This window comes from Schistocerca americana, chromosome 3 (assembly GCF_021461395.2).
Source record: "Schistocerca americana isolate TAMUIC-IGC-003095 chromosome 3, iqSchAmer2.1, whole genome shotgun sequence".
NCBI classification, from domain to species: Eukaryota; Metazoa; Arthropoda; class Insecta; order Orthoptera; family Acrididae; genus Schistocerca; species Schistocerca americana.
The window spans coordinates 108173337-108199266 of NC_060121.1; the positions used below are offsets into that span (position 1 = coordinate 108173337).

General features: G+C 44.1%; 1 protein-coding gene across 1 annotated transcript in view; it reads right to left on the reverse strand.

Annotated features, from left to right (window-relative positions):
• Positions 1-25930, reverse strand: part of LOC124605901 (arylsulfatase B-like) — a 105228-nt gene that overhangs the window by 56071 nt on the left and 23227 nt on the right. The window contains exons 2-4 of the mRNA XM_047137847.1: positions 20579-20738; positions 15193-15416; positions 2108-2357 (exon numbers count right to left, since the gene is read on the reverse strand). Coding sequence (XP_046993803.1) covers positions 2108-2357; positions 15193-15416; positions 20579-20738 — 634 coding nt within the window. The remainder of the gene's footprint in view (positions 1-2107; positions 2358-15192; positions 15417-20578; positions 20739-25930) is intronic.

Sequence of the window (25930 nt, forward strand, 5' to 3'; positions counted from 1 at the left end):
AGAAAATATTCCGCAAACAGTGACAACTTAAAACCATGTCCGCCACCGTTGGTGACGACATCGCTCCGGCTTGTCATGGCAGGGGGCCCGGGTTAGATTCTCTGCTGGATTGCAGACTTTCTCCGCTCAGGGACTGGGAGTTTTTGTCGTCTTTATCATCATCACCATCTCATCTTCATCGACGCACAAGTCGCCGAAGTGGCGTCACCTCAAAAGACTTGCACCAAGCGATCAGTTCTACCCGTCCGTAGGCACTCTCCTCAAATTTCATTTAATTTTAAAACAATGCTGTACACATTATAAATAAGGTAGTTTGAAAGTATACACAGAAAACAATATCTAAAAAAGCAAACAGTACAAATGTATAAAGTTATAAAGTGTTTTGTAACTACGCTATTTTCTGCAGATTTAGAGAAACCACTATTCAAATGGCTCTGAGCACTATGGGACTTAACTGCTGTAGTCATCAGTCCCCTAGAACTTAGAACTAGCTATACCTAACTAACCTGAGGACATCACACACATCCATGCCCAAGGCAGGATTCGAACCTGCGACCGTAGCGGTCGCGCGGTTCCAGACTGTAGCGCCTAGAACCGCTCGGCCACTCTGGCCGGCTAAACCACTATTGATGGCGATATATGCCACTGAAACTAACGTGGGGAATAAGTAAACAAATAAATAAGTAACTGAAAGTTATTTGCATCAAGGCGGACCCACAATTCCCATAATGTTGCTTTGAATGGAAAGACGCACCAAATTCCGAGATAAAATTACTGTTCAGATTTCCACTCTTCATGTACATCTCCATATGTTAAAATTGCTATGTATCCTCTAACAGCTGGGATATGTTAAGGTAATTTGCAACCACCAGAGGTCTAGCAGCCTATATCTGTAGACTATTTAGCCGTAACTTAGTTACTTTGCCCGGGGTACACCACTTGGAGGCTAGTCTACTTTGTATGAGAACCAGAAACAATATATTACACAAACTCTCCGGAACAAGCTGGTGAGCTAAGGCATCAGTACTCAAAACAACTGCCCTCTCACTTGTATACTCTGTTGGGGAATATTGCAGCCCAGTATGGCTGAACAGCGCTCATACAGCCATGGTAGACACGCAGCTGAATGTAGCCATGAGAAGCGTATCCGGGACAATAAAATCCTCACCCACAGAATGGCTACCTGTTCCGTCTAATATTGCACCACCGAAGTTACGACGTCAAGCAGCGCTGAAAAGGGAATGGGAGAAATGCTCCAAGAATCCCGAGTTACCGCTACACCAGAACTGTGATGCCACTCAAAGGCAACGTCTTAAGTCCAGGAAACCCTCCTGGAGACTTGGATAAAGGCTTACATCTGAAGGATTCCAACCAGAAACAGCATGGCGGGAAGGATGTTTCGCAGCCAATCCCGATTCTGCAGGTCTCATTGCTGATCCTACACGAGTCCCTCCTGGATTCCACTTACCTAGGAGGTCGTGGACCATTCTAAATCGCATGCGCACCAAGCACGGAAGATGCCACGACATGAAGCATAAGTGGGGAATCGCTGAAAGGGCCAAGTGTGACTGCTGACACCAACAATACACCACATAGTCACAGAGTGTCCCCTACGGAAATATGCTGGAACTCTGACCGGCATACATGAGGTCTCTGAGGAAGCAATCTCCTGGCTGGATACTTTAGATATTAACCTATAGTTTTTATTACAACTTGAAGCTCTGTTTGTCAATATTACTGTGTATAAAAACCACATTTTCTCTTTTACATGTAACTCATCCTAGTGTTTTTTATCCATATGTATGTTATTGATTTATCGATCTAATCTAAGACTTTTATTACCATAAATGAATGTAATCTATTTTATTTGTAGTATTTGAATATTGTGTTATCAGTAACATCATTGCTGTTGAATTCAATTAATGTAGCCTTGATGCCAAACGAAGTAATAATAATATGTTAAAATCAATAGCATCCCGTTTTAGCCATTACGGCTGGAGTACTTCAATTTTGAACATTGCTAAAAGTCATAGAATAGTGACAGTAGAAAATGACTATTATACAGCGAAAAGGAACGTGTTTTAGAGGTACTTGTAGCATATTGTACCTGCCAGGAGGCGGCGGTTCGGGTCGGAGATGTAATTGAATCTGTTGACGACCTCCTGGGGAGCGTCCAGCAACTTAGCTTCGTTCCCACAGTGGCAGGCGAGGTGGGCGAAGTAGAGGAAGAGCGGCCTCTGAGTGTCGTGCTCAGCTATCAGCCTCTCCGCCTCCTCCGTGAACACGTCCGTCACGTAGCGGCCGGAGTACTGCCACGCCGTCGTCATGTTGTCGCGCATGTCGTAGCCGCTCATGTCCTGCACGTCCCAATGAACGTGGTAAGTAACACATACCGCTAGTAGCAACGCCAACACATCAAGTAATCCTACACCGCTACACTCAGCAACGACGAGAACACAGTTTCTTTAATAAAAAGGGTATTGTTCTGACGTGCAACTGACTTGCAGTTCTCATATCCTGAATTTAAACAAATGAATGTGACTTGCTAGAGTTTTAACTTACAAGGGGAGACCACGACGCTGGGATCACGGATTTACTTCAAATTTTCCACCCCTTTGGTAAGTCAATAAAAAAAGAACTTCCAGCATTGTAGCGCGTCAGCAATCGTAAGTATCGAAATAATTATGAAAAATCCGCCTCGATTGCACAAACTACCTGGTGTTTACCTAGGTTTCAGCGTGGGTAACCACGCCTTATTCAGACCAAATATAAAACATCTTGCCTAAATACGCATAGTCAAAGGCTAAAATCAACACCTACAGCGGCAAGACCCCAAAAAATATTATTACAAATACGCGGCACATATGTACCAATTCAATAATATTACAGGGTTGAGAAAATTTATATTATTGACTTGGTACATACACTCCTGGAAATGGAAAAAAGAACACATTGACACCGGTGTGTCAGACCCACCATACTTGCTCCGGACACTGCGAGAGGGCTGTACAAGCAATGATCACACGCACGGCACAGCGGACACACCAGGAACCGCGGTGTTGGCCGTCGAATGGCGCTAGCTGCGCAGCATTTGTGCACCGCCGCCGTCAGTGTCAGCCAGTTTGCCGTGGCATACGGAGCTCCATCGCAGTCTTTAACACTGGTAGCATGCCGCGACAGCGTGGACGTGAACCGTATGCGCAGTTGACGGACTTTGAGCGAAGGCGTATAGTGGGCATGCGGGAGGCCGGGTGGACGTACCGCCGAATTGCTCAACACGTGGGGCGTGAGGTCTCCACAGTACATCGATGTTGTCGCCAGTGGTCGGCGGAAGGTGCACGTGCCCGTCGACCTGGCACCGGACCGCAGCGACACACGGATGCACGCCAAGACCGTAGGATCCTACGCAGTGCCGTAGGGGACCGCACCGCCACTTCCCAGCAAATTAGGGACACTGTTGCTCCGGGGGTATCGGCGAGGACCATTCGCAACCGTCTCCATGAAGCTGGGCTATGGTCCCGCACACCGTTAGGCCGTCTTCCGCTCACGCCCCAACATCGTGCAGCCCGCCTCCAGTGGTGTCGCGACAGGCGTGAATGGAGGGACGAATGGAGACGTGTCGTCTTTAGCGATGAGAGTCGCTTCTGCCTTGGTGCCAATGATGGTCGTATGCGTGTTTGGCGCCGTGCAGGTGAGCTCCACAATCAGGACTGCATACGACCGAGGCACACAGGGCCAACACCCGGCATCATGGTGTGGGGAGCGATCTCCTACACTGGCCGTACACCACTGGTGATCGTCGAGGGGACACTGAATAGTGCACGGTACATCCAAACCGTCATCGAACCCATCGTTCTACCATTCCTAGACCGGCAAGGGAACTTGCTGTTCCAACAGGACAATGCACGTCCGCATGTATCCCGTGCCACCCAACGTGCTCTAGAAGGTGTAAGTCAACTACCCTGGCCAGCAAGATCTCCGGATCTGTCCCCCATTGAGCATGTTTGGGACTGGATGAAGCGTCGTCTCACGCGGTCTGCACGTCCAGCACGAACGCTGGTCCAACTGAGGCGCCTAGTGGAAATGGCATGGCAAGCCGTTCCACAGGACTACATCCAGCATCTCTACGATCGTCTCCATGGGAGAATAGCAGCCTGCATTGCTGCGAAAGGTGGATATACACTGTACTAGTGCCGATATTGTGCATGCTCTATTGCCTGTGTCTATGTGCCTGTGGTTCTGTCAGTGTGATCATGTGGTGTATCTGACCCCAGGAATGTGTCAATAAAGATTCCCCTTCCTGGGACAATGAATTCACGGTGTTCTTATTTCAATTTCCAGGAGTGTATGTACCGTGTATTTGAAAAAATTTTTGTAGGGTCTTGCCGCTGTAGGTGCTGATTTTAGCCTTTGACTATGCATATTTAGGCAAGCTGTTTTATATCTGTTCTGAAGAAGGCGTGGTTACCCACGCTGAAATCTAGGCAAACACCAGGTAGTTTGTGCAATCGAGGCGGATTTTTCATAATTATTCCAATAAAAATACTTAATGTGCAAGAAGTAAGCTGCACTACTCTGGCAATTCCGAGAAAATAGCAAGAAAAGTTCTACGCGTCTCTTATGTACCTGATGTATTTGTGCAAAGTTGCCGGCAGTTTCAAGGAGTTGTGGTCAAATGGTTAGCGTTCTCGCATTCTAAGAGGGTCACGGACGAAGCGACGGCCCGAGTTCCACCAACCCTTAGTTTTTAATCCATATTCCTTTCATCACTAGCCATATTGTGTAATTTATATGATATTTGAGAGATGATATAATGACAAAAAAACCATGTGAGTTTTAAGAACTTCTACTGAATGTCAGACGTTGTTTGACTAATTACTATTTGTAATTAAATTTTCAAGATCAAGCTTGGAAAGTTCAAGGTAAACCTCGATAGATAATTATATGAATGACGCTACTCACAATAAGTAATACAGGTTGTATCAAAATGAATCACTCGATTTAAAGCAATCATGTCTATTATGCTATTTGAGGTATGTGCGTGAACATCGTACTGTCGGGAAGAGCAAACTCTAGAGTTTTACATGGTTCCTGCTAGGTATCAGCAGTGTGCACCTACTTCAGTTCCAGTAAAAATGGTGTCGGGACAACAGAAAGCGTTTTGCATTCTACGTTTTGCACAGTTCGGGTCAGTAATAACTGTTCAGCGTGAGTTTCGTACTAGCTGTGGTGTGGATCCTCCTACAGCACAGAGCATTAGACGATGGCATGAACAATTTCTAGCAGCGGGTTGTTTCTGTAAAGACAAATTGCCAGTCAGTTCCCAGTGTCTGACACAGACGTAGAACGCTTCTGCCATAGTTTCACATGGAGTCCGCAGAAATCCCTTCGCCGTGCAGCTCCACAGCTCAACGTGCGTCTGATGTCCGTGTGGCGTGTGTTGCCTCGACGTCTATACATGAAACCATACAAAATTCAGCTACTGCAAGCTCTTCGTGAAGGTGACAAACGACAACTTGTGGAGTTACGTAATTTCGTTCTTGGTAAGACGAAGGTTGACAATTTTCTTCCACGCTTAACCTTTAGTGACGAGGCAACATTCCATTTCAACTGAAAAGTGAAACGTCATAACGTGAGAATACCCCACCTGAAGCTGAGCAACATAATACACTCCAAAATTGAATGTGTTTTGTGCAGATTTCACGGGAAAAGGTGTACGGTCAAGTTTTCTTTGGGGAGATCACTGTTCGCCGGCCGGTGTGGCCGAGCGGTTTTAGGCGCTTCCGTCTGGAACCGCGCGATCGCTACTATCGCAGGTTCGAATCCTGCCTCGGGTACGGATGTGTGTGATGTCCTTAGGTTAGTTAGGTTTAAGTAGTTCTAAGTTCTAGGGGTCTGAGGACCTCAGAAGTTAAGTCCCATAGAGCTCAGAACCATTTGAACCATTTGAAATCACTGTTACAGGCAACACATTCCTCGATATGCTTGAGAACTTTCTTTTCCCACAAGTGGAGACTGATTCGAACGACTTCATTTACTATCTGGATGGGGAACCTCCACACTGGCATCTGGAAGTGCTGGAAATTTTAAACCCAAGGATTACTGAACGATGGATCGGTCAACCCGCACCAAATGATTCAGCCTTACATTACTGGCCTCCGAGGTCACTAGACCTGACTGATTTCTTGTGCCGGTTTATAAAATATGTTCCTCCGCTACCAAAAACAATGAATGAACTGAGACATCAAATAGCAGCACCTGTGCAAGCTGTAACCCAAGACATACTCGCTGCAGTGTGGGAATAATTTGAATACCGCGTTGACGTATGCCGTGCATCTCAAGGGGGGCATATTGAACACCTATGAAAAGGTATGAAAAAAATTTTTTGTTTCTCGCTCATCAAGAAAACAAAATTTATTGTATATGTTTATTAATTTCAGAAATATGTAGGTGCCAAATCGGACGATATTTTTTATACACCCTGTGTAGTAAGCCACAATGTGCCCGACCACAAGAGTAATGTACAATTACTCGTCAGATGTGCTCTCCACATCGCACGTGGCAGGGTGGTATTTGTCATACAGACGTGGAAAACATAAATTGAAACTTCGTGCAAAAACGCGTGTACAAAGTTTGAAAGAAATCTGTGATCCTAATGTCGTGGCCTCCCCTTCTTCAAATATGAAGAGAATGACTGAAAGGTGGAAACTAATCCGACTTGAACTAAACATTATCTGAAAGCACTGAGCATATTGCTTTCTGAGAATATTTAACTTTAATATGACTTTCCTGTGACAGAATTATGCCTCGAAAGAGAAAGCGTTTTCGCTGAACCTGTCATTATGCGCAGTGTACTGTTTGTGCTCTGTCTGTCCTACATCTTGTAGACTAGCACAGAGGCGAAATCCGCTGGAACTCGGAAAGAAAATCCTTTTATATGTCCGCTCGATGAGCTTGTAGTGCCAGGTGTTTCAAAAATGTGTAATTACAAACTTAGGAATCCGATGAAGGAAAAGTGTCGAAAATTATCGGCTTGATTTGGAGAAATCGTTAAACAGTCGGTAAATCGTAATGGAAGCCAAATTAGCAAAGTTAGTGAGAATTCGAATTGCAGTATATATACCGATTGTGTAAGGGTATACGCGTAGACATTTTTATATATGTTACCTTCGTATGTTCACACATCAGTATGTCGGTTGTTATATCTCTGCGACGAATAGTTCTTCTGTTCTGTATGACTACTTGCACACTGAGGTGGTTAGTAATAACACAGTTAATTAGAACACTCTGAATAAGTAATAATTTATTAATTTCAACAAAACGTATCTTTGCTCACCAGGCTCGGCTGTAGCTATGAAACTGCAAACGTCGACTTGCGATTTAGAACACACTACATCAATCACGATTTCTGAATGGTGAATCGATACAATTTCAGAATGACCGTACTGTCGCTTTACTACAGCGCTAGAAAACGCAAGTTCGTAGACACTTTCTGACACTGTTCTGACGGGTTGGCGTGTAGGCACAGTTCATAGGAGACGGAAGTCTCTTCACTCCCTGCGGTTGACACGAGCTGTGTTACGGCGAGTAGGCAGCACAAAGACGTTACGCCGACAGGAACATCCTGTTAGTGGGCAGGATCCGATCTCGAACAGAACTGCCATCCTGGCCTCTGGTGACGCTATTTCAGGGCAGAGGCGTGTCGGTGTCACCTCAAAACTACGGGAGGCACGGCTGCTTCCTGGTACTAATTGGCACCTCGTGATGCTGCTTCACTGTACAGTATCTCCAGTGTGGTCGATAATTCTTGCGCAGCTCTCGATACTCAACGACACCGCATTTTCCACAGACACGGTCATACTGCATCACCAACTGGACTACTGGACTGTCAGCATATGCTAACCATTTGGTGTCCATGCATCCACACCTCAACCCCTAACATGCTTCCCAGAATAAAATATGCATTAATTGCTTATTCTTGCCTCGTATACTTGGAGATACTAAAGAAACTAAAAACATACGACTTGTAATGGCTATAACTGTTAGTCTGCAAATGAGGTAAATACTGGTGTAATGTTATTCAGTGCACCGTCCTCAGATACCAACAGAAACAACTGCACTTACACCCGCTACATTCCTTATAGCTACCCTTCTACGAACGGAATACCTAAATGTACATTAATCACTGTTAGAAAAATCCCTGATAATACACACTTAGATATAGTGAATGACGTTATAAATACAGACCCCGACAAGCAATGATTTCCAGGAGGACCTGAAGATGGTTCGAATTATTAGTCCACTACTAAACAAGTTGTGATTCAAATACTGGACTCAGGAGCGGCAACTAATTGCAATGACACAACCATAAAATGGCCAAAGTATGACTTCATTTACAATCGCTAGTTAATACAAGGAGTAGGCATGGCTACAAAAATACAAAACCCACAAAAGGTTTACTTCTGCTGCGATGAACGACCAAGTGCTTGTCTTGACGTAGCCGCAATGTGCTTTCGAGGAATAGGTGGTCATGTCGCTAGAAAATGTACTATTAACATCCTGTTACACGAGAGGCAGGCTGTGTGCTAAATAACTGAGATTGTTGTTACCAATTCCACAGCGTGTAGCACGGCATCGGTCTGTAACAGGTCTTTCATGTGTCCCGGTTATCAACAAAGTGGCTACCCACGCAGAAACTTCTACTTAGATTTCCGGCAACGGAAGTTGACGTTACATTATGCGAACATACACATCGAATAAATGTAAAGTCTTAAGATATGTTTCCAAAGTCATGAATTACTTACACGTGCATGCCCCGACTATTACTCGCCTTAGTCAGTTTGAATGTGAAAACACTCTGCTTGCCCAGTTGTGCCAACCTGTGCATAAGTTACGAAATTAAAAAAACCTTTAACTTTTTTCCACGAAGTTGCTTTTCACACCGCTAACTGGGATAAAGCTCTGCCTACTAAATAATTTGCCCCTGATTACGAACATGTAATATGTCACAAAATAGGTTACTTCCCTGTTGCTGCGTCTGTCTGGGCCGGCTGCTACTGCCTGACTGAGCTCGAATGCAATCTTACGATACTACTTGACACCTCTGCGGAAAGTGGAGACATGAGACGCCATTTGATATGAAACGTCTGTGAAGGATTTTGCGTGTTTATATTCCAAAATTGTGGATTGATTTCTGGTTCTTTCTTCTCTTCACGTGGTTATTATTAGTTCTGGAACGTCTTTCGTCGTCAGAAACATTCCATTTTCCTATAACTGCATCCATAGCAGTTCCCCTTTCTTGACCTCTCCTTCCATTACGGTCCTTGGATTGTACTTTCTGTTATTTCTCAATGTGTCAACCCGGTGGATGGAATGTTCGTTCAACTTAAGGGCTAAGGCGACGCTTGTATAGTAATTGTCGACGTAGAGGACATGTCCGGCTTTCAACAATGGACCCATCAACTCAGACTCGAGAACGTGTCATGATCTTGTGGGGCAATCTGCTTTCGAGCATGCAATTTAACATTCCAGGTATAACCTCCATGAACACACGTGTGAATGGCTTGGACCATATTTCTGACGTTTATACTGACGGTTTATACTGGCGACATCCCAACCTTCCTCCAAACGGCACTATAGTTACATTAATGCACAATTTCTCACCAGGACTACTCCGTGAAATTTATCGTTTAGTATATCAGCTAATGGTGAAATGTTGTACAGTTTGCCATTTTTGTACCCGATTATGCCCGAAAAATGTAGCATACTCAAAAGGGCTTGAAACTTGTTGCGGGGTAAAGCTTTATTCACTTCATTTTTCTATAGCATGTTGTTTGGCCAATACCTCTGCAGTATACGTTTTCGATCCAAACCGGCCCACGGAACGAATCCAAAAACCGCAGGAGTTCTTCGTTACTGGCGTGTATCTATTGCTGTAGTTTACAGAGTTCTGTACATTTTTCGTTGACAAAACTGTCAAGAGTTCGTTGCTCGGCATAACGATTCGTCTCGGTGAGAATCATTCCAAAATCTGGACATCAAAAAACAATCGGTAAAACTCCGTCGCATCTTCCAGTCATTTTCGTCATCACATGATTAGAATTTCTCTCATTACGGGTTGTGGTAAAGTCATTCGTATTTCCAGTTACATTCCGTATAGTAGTTGGGGAGAGAGGCAATGTGGATTGTCCAGGTCTGAAATAATTATGCTAATGCAAGTTTAGCCGCACCTTGTCTCCCAAACCATGTGTAACAATGCGGGCGTGACTGTGGCGGCTATTCTCTCTTCGTGGGTCCATCGTTTCCGAAAATCTACATTTAAAAATTCAAGTCCTCGTAGCACCAAGAGAAGGAAATTAGCTGGGTACTAGACTGCATCACTGTTGTTTATGTTTAGTGTTGTTACTAGGACTCATGGGGTTTCACGGGGCATGAACAGCTTCAGATGTTGAGTAATGACTGAAGCAAGCGGTGATACCACGAATCTGTTCGAGAGAGCGCTGTCGGGGTTTGAAAGGGGCCTCATTGTGGTTCTCCATTTAGCGGCCTGGTCAAATGGTGCTATATTCAAATTTGTAAGGCATTCAGATGTGACAGTCACTCCATTGTGGGCTGCAAGGGAACATTAAGACAGGTAACCTCGTCATGAAGGTTCCGAACGACCAAGTCCGACCGCCACAGAGGAGGATCGCCGTGTAGAGCTGCAATCACATGGTAACCCCTTCACATTTGCGACAGCCATCCGAGAATAAGTAATGGACCCCCAGCAACACTGTGTCTCCTCCATCATTGGTCGGAGACTAGCTGCACAACAGATCGACAGACACCGAGATTGGCTTCCTGGCGAAATCGTCTATTGTGACACCCGCACTTAGCTATGAATTTGCCATCATCAACATTGATGAAAAACTTCAACATTTGTATTTAACTCTTCAGAGAAAGTAATTCAATTTGGTTTTTGAAAATTAAGTTGTAGCTTCGAAACGCGTTGGATTAAAACAGTAAAATAAAATATAAGGTGTAGACAACTGAATATGAGACAGACAGAAGAAAGCAAACTGTTTATTATTTCAAAAGTAATCGCCATATCTGTCAATAAATTCATCCATGAGTGATACTGTCAATGTCTTCATGGAAAAAGTTTGTGGTTGTCTATGGAGCCATGATTGTAACCAGACTTTCACTTCTTCATCCGAAGCAAATCTACGGCCACGAATAGCTGTCTTCAGGGCTCCAAAATGTTCTGCAGTGCATTCGGAAAAGAGCCTTTCAACCATATGGGGCCGTCTGGATGCCACCCACGCGGACTGATATTGCGAGCTACCCGCTAGCACCGCCCATCGCAGCAACATTGTTCTGAGCACTTTGGTGCATCGGACGGTAGCCACATCAGAGTCAGAAAACCTGTCCAAGGACTGAGCCATTTGCGAAAAGGCTCAAAGAAAACGCCTTGAATGAACACAAAATCCTGCCACCCATTTCACCAAACACTTCAAGGAATCTTTTGTGTTTACGGTTTGTGGCTGAGTAATCGGAAACATTAGCCGACCCCTAAAGGGGCGTAACGTCGATTCTGTCTTCAGGTGTCCTACAAAACTTACGAGGTCTGTGGAAGATCACGTAGGCCTCAGAATGCAGGAATATACAAAATCACGCACGGATGTGGAGACTCTCACACCGGGCAGAATACGCGCACAATTCAACAGTGCCGTATAGGCCACGGCAGATATTACCACCTACGAGTCGCATTGGGGAGGACGACGGTTGAAACAGGCTTCGGACCACCCTGATTTAAGTTTCCAGTGATTTCCCTAAATCTATTCACGCAAATGCCGGAATGGTTCCTTTGCAAGGACACTGCCGACTTCCTACCCGTTCCTTCCCCAATCCGATGGGACCGACGACCTCGCTGTTTGGTCCCAAATCAACAAACCACGGACGGTAACCTAAGAAATCAGCGGCAGCAGAACATGATTTAAAAAACAGGCAGTGAATTACATTCCATGAAATATCTACTACTACGTGGGAAAATGGATTAAGGTATAGAGTCGTAAAACAAGCTCAAACCTGAATGAGATTCATTCCATGTAGGCTTTCACGGCCGGCGTCTTTATCAGTAAACTCTTCCGGGCTAAGTTGCCGTGGTCGATCTGTAGAACTTCTTCTCCCTGACGTTTCGTTCTCAACTGCGGAGAACATCTTCCGAGGTGAGTCGACGACTGGCTACTAGGAGCTGGGGCCGCCGCTTATATAGAGATCGTAGGGGGCGCCACCACACGTCACATGGCGTCGATGTGCAGCTATCTCTGGCTATCGTCTGTTCTCTCGATTGCAGGCAATCGATTGTCACGTGATTGATGCAACGTCGACCGCCATATCTTATCCAATTTTAATCCTTCTTCTTTACGATTAAAATTGTATTGATGTTTGTGGATTTCAATTGCCTCTCTATACATACGTGTATAATAGTGCGACGTCCTCGCTAGCACGCTTGTTTCACCAAATTTTATGTCGTGATCTCCATCCTTAAAAACATGTTCCGCTACTGCCGATTTGTCGATATGTCCCAAGCGACAGTTTCTTTTGTGCTCCGTCAACCGTGTATTGATGCTTCTTTTGGTAGTTCCTATGTAAACCCTGCCGCAACTACACGGAATTTTATATACCCCTGGGGTGGCTAGGGGGTGACGAGCATCTTTTGTTGATCTTAGGCATTCACTAATTTTCTTAGTAGGCCTAAAAATGGTCTCTACCTGAAACTTGGCTAGTACTTTTCCAATGCGATCCGTGATATTATGGATGAACGGAAGAAATACTTTTCCAGCTGATGGTTGTTGCTGTCTCCCATTTTTAGGCATTTTTCTATTTGGGTGAAGTGCTCGATTAATCTCGTTTTTTGTATAACCATTTTTCGCAAAGGCCATTCGTAAATGATTTAGTTCTTCTTGTAAGTAGCCTGGTTCACAAATATTATTGGCCCTATCCACCAGTGTTTTTATGACCCCCCTCTTTTGCCTAGGGTGGTGGTTTGAGTTCTTATGGAGGTAGCGATCGGTATGTGTACCTTTCCTGTAGACCTTATGGCCTAAGGTCCCATCCGCCCGTTTGATAACTGATACATCCTCAACCTATTTTCAGTATAATGGTGAATTTTATGAACAGATCGATGGGGTAGCCATGGGAAGCCCCCTAAGTCCCGCAATTGCGAATTTATTCATGGAATATTTTGAACATCAAGCATTGCAGTCGGCCAAAAAAAGCCCCTCGAAGTGGTATCGGTATGTGGATGATACCTTTGTAATATGGAATCATGAGGAAGAAGACTTGAATGATTTTCTGGTACACTTAAATAGCATCAACCCAAAGATTAAATTTACTATGGAGAAGGAGAAGAATGGACAACTTAACTTCTTGGATGTATCAGTTATCAAACGGGCGGATGGGACCTTAGGCCATAAGGTCTACAGGAAAGGTACACATACCGATCGCTACCTCCATAAGAACTCAAACCACCACCCTAGGCAAAAGAGGGGGGTCATAAAAACACTGGTGGATAGGGCCAATAATATTTGTGAACCAGGCTACTTACAAGAAGAACTAAATCATTTACGAATGGCCTTTGCGAAAAATGGTTATACAAAAAACGAGATTAATCGAGCACTTCACCCAAATAGAAAAATGCCTAAAAATGGGAGACAGCAACAACCATCAGCTGGAAAAGTATTTCTTCCGTTCATCCATAATATCACGGATCGCATTGGAAAAGTACTAGCCAAGTTTCAGGTAGAGACCATTTTTAGGCCTACTAAGAAAATTAGTGAATGCCTAAGATCAACAAAAGATGCTCGTCACCCCCTAGCCACCCCAGGGGTATATAAAATTCCGTGTAGTTGCGGCAGGGTTTACATAGGAACTACCAAAAGAAGCATCAATACACGGTTGACGGAGCACAAAAGAAACTGTCGCTTGGGACATATCGACAAATCGGCAGTAGCGGAACATGTTTTTAAGGATGGAGATCACGACATAAAATTTGGTGAAACAAGCGTGCTAGCGAGGACGTCGCACTATTATACACGTATGTATAGAGAGGCAATTGAAATCCACAAACATCAATACAATTTTAATCGTAAAGAAGAAGGATTAAAATTGGATAAGATATGGCGGTCGACGTTGCATCAATCACGTGACAATCGATTGCCTGCAATCGAGAGAACAGACGATAGCCAGAGATAGCTGCACATCGACGCCATGTGACGTGTGGTGGCGCCCCCTACGATCTCTATATAAGCGGCGGCCCCAGCTCCTAGTAGCCAGTCGTCGACTCACCTCGGAAGATGTTCTCCGCAGTTGAGAACGAAACGTCAGGGAGAAGAAGTTCTACAGATCGACCACGGCAACTTAGCCCGGAAGAGTTTACTGATAACTGAATGAGATTTTCACTCTTCTGCGGAGTGTGCGCTGATGTGAAACTTCCTGGCAGATTAATACTGTCTGCCGGTCCGTGACTCGAACTCGGGACCTTTGCCTTTCACGGGCAAGAGCTCTACCATCTGAGCAATCCAAGCACGACCCACGACCCGTCCTTCCTTTCAGGAGTGCTAGTTCTGCAAGGTTCGCAGGAGAGCTTCTGTAATGTTTGGAAGGTAGGAGACGAGATACTGCCAGAAGTAAAGCTGTGAGGATAGGGTATGAGTCGTGCTTCGGTAGCTCAGATGGTAGAGCACTTGCCCACGAAAGGGAAAGGTCCCGAGTTCGAGATTCGGTCCTGGCAGGAAGTTTCATATCAGCGCACACTCCGCTGCAGAGTGAGAATCTCATTCGGGAAACATCCCCCAGGCTGTGGCTAAGGCATGTCTCCACAATATCTTTTCTTTCAGGAGTGCTAGTTCTGCAAGGTTCGCAGGAGAACTTCTCTAACGTTTGGAAGGTAGAAGACGAGATACTGAAAGAAGTAAAGCTGTGAGGACGGGGCGTGAGTCGTGCTTGAGTAGCTCAGATGGTAGAGCATTCGCCCGCGAAAGGCAAAGGTGCCCAGTTCGAGACTCTGTCCGGCACACAGTTTTAATGTGCCAGTAAGCTTCAAGCTCAAACCACTTGATGGGACCGGAAACTCGATAGATTTTTATCAGTATATGATAAATATTCGTGGCAGAGTTGTAACAGTAATGGTAATAGTAAAATGGATCTTACGCCAGACTGAACTACGAAGTCGTAGTAGCCGACCATGCCGTTCCAGTAGCCGAAGTGTGTGTCGAACCCTCGGTATGCCGGCGTGTAGTTCTTGGCGTGGTGGCCGAGGTGCCACTTTCCGATCGCCCTGGTGACGTAGCCCAAGTCCTGCAGGTACTGCGGCAGGATCTTGCCCTCTGGCAGGGCGCTCAGGTCGGTGGCTCCTATCACGTGGGCCTGCATACCTGTCGGCAAGTAAATAAGATTAGTCATGCAATGCAACTGCGGTGACACAAAATATTTGCGTGCTGTTTTCTTTTTGTAAGATCATCTTGTATTCTGTCGCATGTGAGCGACAGACATAAATGAACTATATATGGTGAAACACGTATGTAACGTAGCAGCGATGGTGAGGCACGTTAAAATCTTTGACCAGAGAGCCTATTATCGTGGTTAGTATGCGCTTGACCGCGCGAGTGTTACGAGCAGTCTGTTAGTAGTAGTCGTACAGTACAGTTGCGAGCGGTACAGTAGTAGTCGTCATGCAGAGCAGTCGGTCAGTAGTAGCAGCCCAGTGCGGTTGTGTGATGTAGTCTGTCGGCAACACTGGTCAAGATGCTGAATGAGGTATACTGTTAATTAAGATAATCATCGGATAATGTAAAGTTTATTTATTGTAATTAATTTTCAACAAGTGCCCCCAATAATAATTTTGATTTCAAAGCAGTTTTTTACAAAAAAATTTTATTTAATTGAAGTAAAGATTTCGTTCCACTTCCCTTAAAGAAAAGTTTCAGTTTTCAGTTAAAATATAAAAAAAAAAAAAGAATATTATTATTTGCAATGCAGTTCCTCCAAGCCGTGCGCAAGAATAAGAGCAGAAATTTGACTGGCAGTTACAATGAGGTAAGAATTTAATTCTGATTGTCTTACACAGGGCCAAAGACCGATATTTCGGTTTAATTGAATTATCATTATCACTGAGATTTCTTATCACTGAATTGACTTTCATTTTTTTTGTGAGTAACTTATACTTGGGTCAGATTGCGATTCTCATTTTTTATTGTCATTAAATTTAATTGCTAGGGAGGTTACGCTTGGGTCCCATTCATTTATTGTTTCTATCTTTTAAAATTTCGGTGGAGAGGTTACACTTAGCGCAATGTCCATTTGCATTTCTAAATAATATTGTCATTACTTTTAAATTTTTGTGGGGAGGATACAATGGAAAGTAGGCACAAGTGGCTGGCGTCGGCCATTTTGCGTTCATCGTGCTGCTACTAATACGCTGACCACATCAGTATACACTGACAGCCAAAACATTATCACCACTGACCACCGCGACATTGGATGCCGTCTAGTGGCGTTGAGGGCTTATGACGCGGTAACAAAAGTAAGTAAGCGTAGCAAACGCGGACGGGGATCACCCCTGCGCGAAGGGACAATCCAATAAGATAAGCGATTTTGGCAAAGGGCAGATTATTATTGTGGAGCCTCTGAACGAGTATCTCGAAAACTACGAAGCTGGTCGAATTTTCACGTGGTACTGTCGTGAGCATCTACGGGAAGACGGAGGAGGACAGTGGAACTACCACTACGCGCTAAATGGTTGGACGTCCAACGACTCTTCACAGAACGTGGGATCCGGACGCTTGTCTGCTCTGTAAAGCTGGATAGATGGTGATCTGCGGCATCTCCACCGAAAGAGCACAATGCTGCTTCACGCACAAATATTTCCGGAACGCGCCGTTCGTCGCACATTGTTGAACATGAAGCTCCGCGCAGACGACCCCTATGTGATCACATGTTGGACGAACGAGAGCGTCAGTTACGATTGCAATGAACACGGCACCAACGGGATTCGAACGTCAATGAATGGGAACGTGTTGGCTCTTCAGGTGGTCCACATCTTTTTCTACACTAGGTTACTGGTCGTCTCCACAAACGCCGTCGTTTGGGTGAACGGCGGCTCAAAACTTGCACCGCGAGACGGCCACACGATGGTGGTAGCGGTATTATGCTATGGGACACATTCTCCTGCGGTCGTGGGACCTGTGGTAGTAATCAAAGATAAGTCTACAGCTACGAACTACCTGCACCCCTTCATGCTTGATGTCTTCCCCGACGGCGGTATCATGTTTCATCAGTGTAACTGTCTGTGTCTCGGAGCCACAGTGTTTTGAGCAGTGTTGTGGTGAAATCACGATGATGTCTCGGAGACTACTTCCGCCTGATGTAAATCCTTTTGAATCCATCAGAGTTGCTATCGGGCGCCATCATCGCGTGGGCAAATCAGCAGCCTGTTATTTACGCGAATTAATTTAACTGTGCGTCGACATTTAATGCCACCTATGTCCACAAACCTACCAACAAACTAGGGATTCCTGATAAGCAGAATCAATTATGTATTTCGTTCCAAAGATGAACAAACAAGCTACTAAGCAGGTGGTCATAATGTGCTGGCACATCAGTGTACGTTAACCGTTTCTCTTAGTGAATAGAGCTCACTTTGTAGAGTATTAACTTGATACTAGTCTCGAATCCTCAATGGTAACAATGTAAATAAAACGGGTCGAGAAACATACTTTACGATGAAGATAAATCCCAGTTCTCATCCTGCTGTAATTTATTGACAGCGACTGTGATAGATTTGGCTCTAGGTGTTTCTGTATAGAAGGAAAATATCTGGTGCTGCCATGCATCTCCTCAAGTTAATCATTCGAGTCTTCAGCAACAGTTAGCAAGTGTTAGGTCGGAAACCATATGTTTTACAATTAAAACTTTACAAGATAGGAATAGGACTCATGCTCTCAGGATACTGTACAAACGTAACCCTAGAACACTAAAGGAACAAAAACCTTAAACTGCAGCTAAACCCTCCTAAATGTTACTACTCAATGTTTTATTAAAAGGAAGTCATGTGTAGGTGATGCATTAGTTAATTACACTTACTAGATCTCCAATCGTATGTTACATACCAAATGAAGTGCAAAATATCCTGTCCTATACCTTACTACAATCGTAAATTTATGACGTTTTAGGAAATCTAAGCCAACGTCCTTGCCGCAGTGGTAACACCGGTTCACGACAGATCATCGAAGTTAAGCACTGTTGGACCTGGCTAGCACTTGGATGGGTGACCATCCGGATCTGTAGAGCGCTATTGACAAGCGGGGTGCACTCAGCCCTTGTGAAGCCAACTGAGGGCTACTTGACTGAGAAGTAGCGGCTCCGGTCACGAAAACTGACAACGACCGGGAGAGCGGAGTGCTAACCACATCCATTACATACCCGCATCCAGTGACGCTTATCGCCTGGGGATGACACGGCGGTCGGTCGGCACCGTTAGGCTTTCCGAGGCCTGTTCGGATGGAGAGTAGACTAGGGTGAGTTCATCCATCCCGGGAAACGAGAAAGTCGAAGAATTTTGCCTGTAGTCTACATTGATACTGGCAACATATCAGCGCCGAAAATTTCAGGACTTTAAAGAAAGTTTTTGTTGTGGATTGGCAAGACAGCCAAACCACTATGAGGAAGCCGAAAGGCACGCGTTTAAGCTCACGCAGGCTGGCGTGAGGTCTGGAACAGGACAAGGAATTGAGACTAGCAAAAAAGGTACGTAGCTCCTGCAATACTTAACTTTAATCCATAATTGGTGAACATCGCTCTTGACGGTACATGTTTTACAGCATCAATAGTAACTGGTAATGGCGCCTTGCTAGGTCGTAGCAAATGACGTAGCTGAAGGCTATGCTGACTATCGTCTCGGGAAATGAGAGCGTAATTTGTCAGTGAACCATCGCTATCAAAGTCGGCTGTACGACTGGGGCGAGTGCTAGGAAGACTCTCTAGACCTGCCGTGTGGCGGCGCTCGGTCTGCAATCACTGATAGTTGCGACACGCGGGTCCGACGTATACTAACGGACCGCGGTCGATTTAAAGGCTACCACCTAGCAATTGTGGTGTCTGGCGGTGACACCACAGTTTTAATTTTAAGTTCGGAGGTGAATAACAATGATAAAAGAAACATTTTTCGTCTTATATAATTACAAATTAACATGCTTGAAATTTTGACTTTGCGTTGTACTCTGAAACCTTCTTGCCAAATTTCATGATTCCAGGCTAACGGGAAATGCTCTAGAGGGTTTGATGCTGAGTTTCCAAGTATCAAGATACGTCACATAAATGACAGTAAATTTTGATGTCACTCACTTGAAAGCTTCAATTCTTCCACCGCCAAGGGACTGTAGACCTTAGTATGTCGCACAGATTTCATCTATTCGTTCCCGACAAAAAAGTTTTTTAACAGTCCGACAGACAGACATACAGGAAAGTGATTTTATAAGGATTCCGCTCTTACCGAATGAGGCAAGGAACCCTCGAAATCACAGCTGTAGGAGAAGCATCAGAATTCTGGAATAACGTACCTTCACGAAATTTAAAAGACACTATCTGAAACAATCCATTTAACAGTACAGAAACCATGCTCCTCCGGCAAAAAGGTTTAGTTACGAAATCAGATATTTAAAGTTCTGCTGTAAGGTTCCTTAATACACAGCTTTCATAAACCTTCATTTATTATCAAGCCAGAGTACTGTACTAATGAACGATTTAAATAGTCATCCGGTCAATTCCTGATGCAGATTGTCTTTTCTAACGACTTCCATGGCAACAAAAATATTATTTTCAGTATTTCACTATTCAGCGAACTTTGAAATTTAAAATGCTACCATAATCTCTTCGTGAAGAGGTATAATCTTACGTTACTGGTTTAACATTATAATCACGTATTAAAGTTAGACAGTGTGTATCTATCTCGAGGCATCATTACCCAAGGCGCGCAGATTACCCAAATTATATACGTTCACTTTGTGAGATCCAACAAAATTCAGACATTTTCTGAAATTTTTTGGAAGGTTTTCCTCACTGGCACCCCCCATATCATAGTGAAAAGCAAAACCCTTATCGCTGACTACATTTTCACGGATAACTCAGTAAGACTTCAGCATCAGGCAAGATGTTTTAATTTATTATTTCTTTATTCGCTCCACGTTCTTCAGACAGTACCTACATACACTGCTGAAGGTATATGCAAAACATTATCATTGTATGTCACATATATTCAGCAGATATGACGTCATAAACGTCTAGATGCGTAAATAATAGCTTTTCTTCAAAGGGAGCGCAGTTTATAGAGACTATAACCATGAAGATTGACGGTTTATGCTGTATCATAACTGAGAGTTCCATTCTTTAAAGAGTTGTTAATAGGGATGGAGAGCGTGGGGTAGTGGGAAAAGGGGGGGGGGGGGGGAACGTACTTACAAATATATTAGCCGCAGAGATCAGCAGTTCTCATTGCCACTAAACATGAACACTTTGAGATATAAACTGGATGTACTCTTACCTGTGCGAATGGGGTACTTTCCAGTCATGAGGGCTGCTCTCGATGGAGTACACACGGGCTGTACGTAGTGGCTGTTGAGGATCACACCGTGATACGCCAGAGCGTCGATGTTTGGCGTCGGGATCTGGTCCGACCCGTGGAAGCTCACGTCGTTCCACCCCTGCAAACAATTTCTGTTGATATCCAGATAAGTTCAGCGCTCTAACCGCTTTCAAACGTGATACACAGCCCGTGGATATGTAGGGAACCGTGCTCAATACATTAGTCTGAAAAATGCTTCAGCATGTTCCGATTGAAACAAAGGTTAGCCTTTGCATGTACTGCGTTTTGCGTCATACTAGCTAACCTTATTTCTGACGATATGATCAGGTTTTATGTCCAACGAACACAATAATTCATCAGCAGTTGAAACTGCTATAATCAATTACTGATGACACACTTAGGGAGACATAGTTCATTTCATGAATACTCGGCACTGTCGGAGAAGTTGTTAATGCTGGACAGTTTAATTCAGCAATTCGTCTGACAACAATTTGTTTTTGACGTTGTAGTCTTCAGTCCGGAGACTGTTTAGATGCAGCTCTCCCTGCTACTCTATTCTGTGATAGCCTCTTCATCTCCGAATAACTACTGCAACCTACCGACTTTCAGAATCTGCTTACCGTATTCATCTTTTGGTCTCCCACTACAGTTATTTCCCTCACATTTCCCTCCAGTACTAAAATGGGGATCCCTTGATATCTCATAAAGTGTCCTATCAATTTCCTTCTTTTAGTCAAGTTGTGCACAGATTTCTTATATCCCAAATTCTCTTCAGTACTTTCCCATAAGTTACGTAATCGACCCATATGACCTTCAACACTCTTCTGTAGCACCACATTTAGAAAGTTTCTATTCGCTTTTCGTCTAAACTGTTTATCTTCCATGATTCACTTCCACAGATGGCTACACTCCAGACAAATACCTTCAGAAAAAGGACTTCCTGAATGTTAAATCTACATTCAATCTTAAAAAATGTCTTTTCTTCAGAAATACTTTTCCCGCCATTGCCAGACTACGTTTTACATCCTATCTGTTTCGGCCATCATCATTTATTTTGCTGCCAAATAGCAAAAGTCATCCACTACTTTGTCTCGTTTCCTATCTGATTCCATTAGCATTATCTAATTTCATATGACTACATTCCATTACACCGGTTTTGCTTTTGCTGATGTTCATCTTATATCCTTCTTTCAAGACATTGCCCATTCCGTTTAATTGCTCTTCTAAGTCCTTTGCTGTCTCTGACAGAATTACAATTTCTTCTCCCTGAACTTTAATTCCTACTCCAAATTTTCCTTGGTTTCTTTCACTGTTTGTTCAATGTATATTGACTAACATCTGGGATTGGCTACAATCTTGTCTCACACCCTTATCAACCACTGCTTCCCTTCCATTGTCTTTCCACTATTACAACAGCTGTCTCGTTTCTCTATAAGTTGTAAATATCCTTTCGCTCCGTATATTTTACCCCTGCAGCCTTTAGAAGTTATAAACGGAGGTTTGCCTTTCCTTAATCTACACTCCTGGAAATTGAAATAAGAACACCGTGAATTCATTCTCCCAGGAAGGGGAAACTTTATTGACACATTCCTGGGGTCAGATACATCACATGATCACACTGACAGAACCGCAGGCACATAGACACAGGCAACAGAGCATGCACAATGTCGGCACTAGTACAGTGTATATCCACCTTTCGCAGCAATGCAGGCTGCTATTCTCCCATGGAGACGATCGTAAAGATGCTGGATGTAGTCCTGTGGAACGGCTTGCCATGCCATTTCCACCTGGCGCCTCAGTTGGACCAGCGTTCGTGCTGGACGTGCAGACCGCGAGACGACGCTTCATCCAGTCCCAAACATGCTCAATGGGGGACAGATCCGGAGATCTTGCTGGCCAGGGTAGTTGACTTACACCTTCTAGAGCACGTTGGGTGGCAGGGGATACATGCGGACGTGCATTGTCCTGTTGGAACAGCAAGTTCCCTTGCCGGTCTAGGAATGGTAGAACGATGGGTTCGATGACGGTTTGGATGTACCGTGCACTATTCAGTGTCCCCTCGACTATCACCAGTGGTGTACGGCCAGTGTAGGAGATCGCTCCCCACACCATGATGCCGGGTGTTGGCCCTGTGTGCCTCGGTCGTATGCAGTCCTGATTGTGGCGCTCACCTGCACGGCGCCAAACACGCCTACGACCATCATTGGCACCAAGGTAGTAGCGACTCTCATCGCTGAAGACGACACGTCTCCATTCGTCCCTCCATTCACGCCTGTCGCGACACCACTGGAGGCGGGCTGCACGATGTTGGGGCGTGAGCGGAAGACGGCCTAACGGTGTGCGGGACCGTAGCCCAGCTTCATGGAGACGGTTGGGAATGGTCCTCGCCGATACCCCAGGAGCAACAGTGTCCTTAATTTGCTGGGAAGTGGCGGTGCGGTCCCCTACGGCACTGCGTAGGATCCTACGGTCTTGGCGTGCATCCGTGCGTCGCTGCGGTCCGGTCCCTGGTCGACGGGCACGTGCACCTTCCGCCGACCACTGGCGACAACATCGATGTACTGTGGAGACCTCACGCCCCACGTGTTGAGCAATTCGGTGGTACGTCCACCCGGCCTCCCGCATGCCCACTATACGCCCTCGCTCAAAGTCCGTCAACTGCACATACGGTTCACGTCCACGCTGTCGCGGCATGCTACCAGTGTTAAAGACTGCGATGGAGCTCCGTATGCCACGGCAAACTGGCTGACACTGACGGCGGCGGTGCACAAATGCTGCGCAGCTAGCGCCATTCGACGGCCAACACCGCGGTTCCTGGTGTGTCCGCTGTGCCGTGCGTGTGATCATTGCTTGTACAGCCCCCTCGCAGTGTCCGGAGTAAGTATGGTGGGTCTGACACACCGGTGTAAATGTGTTCTTTTTTCCATTTCCAGGAGTGTATATTCGAAGATAGGTCGAGGTGTTCCTATACTTCTCCTCAATCCAAACTGATCTTCTGCGATGTCGATTTCTACCCGTTTTTCTATTCTTCTATAAAGAATTCGTGTTAGTAATTCGCCACCATAATTTAATAAACTGATAGTTTGCTAATTTTTACTGCTGTCAGCAACTGCTTTCTTTGCAATTGGAATTACTACATCCTTCTTTAAGTCTGAGGGTATTTCGTCTGTCTCTATACATCTTGCACATCAAATGGAAGAGTTTTGTTGTTGGTGGCTCTCCCGAGGCTGTCAGTAGTTCTTATAGAAAATCGTCTACTCCAGGTGCATGTTTAGTCTTAGATCTTTCAGAGGTCTGTCAAATTCTTCTCACAGTCTCATGTCTCCCATCTCATCTTCATCTACGTCCACTGCCCTTCCTATAATATTGCTTTCCAGTTCATCTCCCTTATATAGAACCTCTCTATACTCCTTCCACCTTCAGCTTTCCCTTCTTTGCTTAGGACTGATTTTCCATCTGGGATTTTTCACTTCATGTAATCTCATTTTCTGAATTTCTGTACTCACTTTCGCCTGCTTCCTTTGCTGCATTATTAAGTTTTATACTTTCATCAATTAAAGGAGTTCTACTGGGCCTCGTCTTTCTACCTACTTCATCCTTCTCTGCCTTCAGTATTTCATCTCTTAAAGTTACCCATTCTTCTTCTACTGTATTTCTTTTGCCCGTTCTTGTCAATCGTTCCCTAATGCTCTCTCTGAAACTCTCTACAATTTCTGGATCTTTCAGTTTATACAGGTCCCGTCTCCTTCAATTCCTACAGTCTTGTAGTTCCTTCCGGTTCAATATACAGTTCATAACCAATAAATTGTGGTCAGAGTCCACATCTATCTCTGGAAATGTCTTACAATTTAAAATCTGGTTCCTAAATCTCTGTCTAAGAAGTATATGAACAGTCTGAAACTTCCGATGTCTCTAAGTCTCTTTCACCTTAACTACATTCTTTTATGGTTCCTAAACTAAGTGTCGGCTACGATTAAATTATGCTCTGTGCCAAATTCTACCTGGCGACTTCATCTTTCATTCCTTTCCATCAGTTCTTATTCCCCTACTATTTTTCCTTCGCTACCTTTCCCTTCTATCGTATCCCAGCACCCTGTGAAAATTATATTCTCGTGTCCTCCAACTAGCTGAAAAATTTCTTTTATCTCATCGAACTTCTTCAATCTCTCCATCATCTGCGGAGCTAGTTGGCATGTAAACTTGTCTTATCGTTGTAGCTGTCGGCTTTGTGTATCTTGGTTACGACAATGTGTTCACTATACTGAGTAGGTTACCCGCATTCCCGTTTCCTTGTTCATTATTAAACCCACTTCTGCATTACTCCTGTATGACTTTGTATTTATAAGTCTGTATACACCTGATGTAACGTTCCCTGGCAGCACACACACTATTAATAAAATGAAATGACATTTAATTGTACTATGTACGCCACTATGAAGCAATTCGTATGTACTGTAATTGTTTAAAAAAGAAATATTATTAAATTTTGTATAAAGGACATTCGTTATTATTGTAATATTTTCTGTAATAATATTCTCGATGTATTTATGATTGTAATATTTCTATACTCATAATCTAATTACGAAGTGTGTTAATGTCTGCGATGAAAAGAATGTAAAATACAGCACAGAGGAAAATAATGCTGTAAGATTACAAAGAGACATTCACAATCAGCAAGAGTATAAATAGGGATACATAATGTGCATTCTTTGTCGTCTTCCTCGAGAGCTGAGAGAGAGAGGAACCTGTGACGTAGCATTTTATCAATGAGTAGACTTCTTCTGCCTGTATCTATCTTTAGCTGCCATTAGAGGAGAAATTACAAAGTAATGTAAGTTTAATTATTGTTGTGGTCTAAATACGTTATAATTTATCCAAATTGTGTATTACTAATGTAAATTAGCTTGCCCATGTCATCTATAATATTTCTTTAAAGAATTTTCAGCATTTTTAGCGATTATCGTTGGTGTTGCTGGGCTGTGCCGCGACCGAACAATTTGCAGCGGCGGCATATTTAAAAAAAATTTGCTCCGCTAAAGAAAAAATTAACCTAACCCTTAAATCGGGAGCAGATAAACTTAGCAGTGAATTACGAAATATTTTTCTTTTACAGCGATCCTGGGGCTGACGGAATTTATTACTGGTTTTACATTCGTGTATTCATAGGCGGATAATTAACGTTCAAGTTGTTAATCTGTTGGTTCTTTCAATTTCTGAAGCAAATTACTTAAACGTGTAGTGAAGTGTGTTTTGTCAATGATAATTAAACGTTCAGGTCGGCTTGGCAATATTTATACATTTTATGCTAGC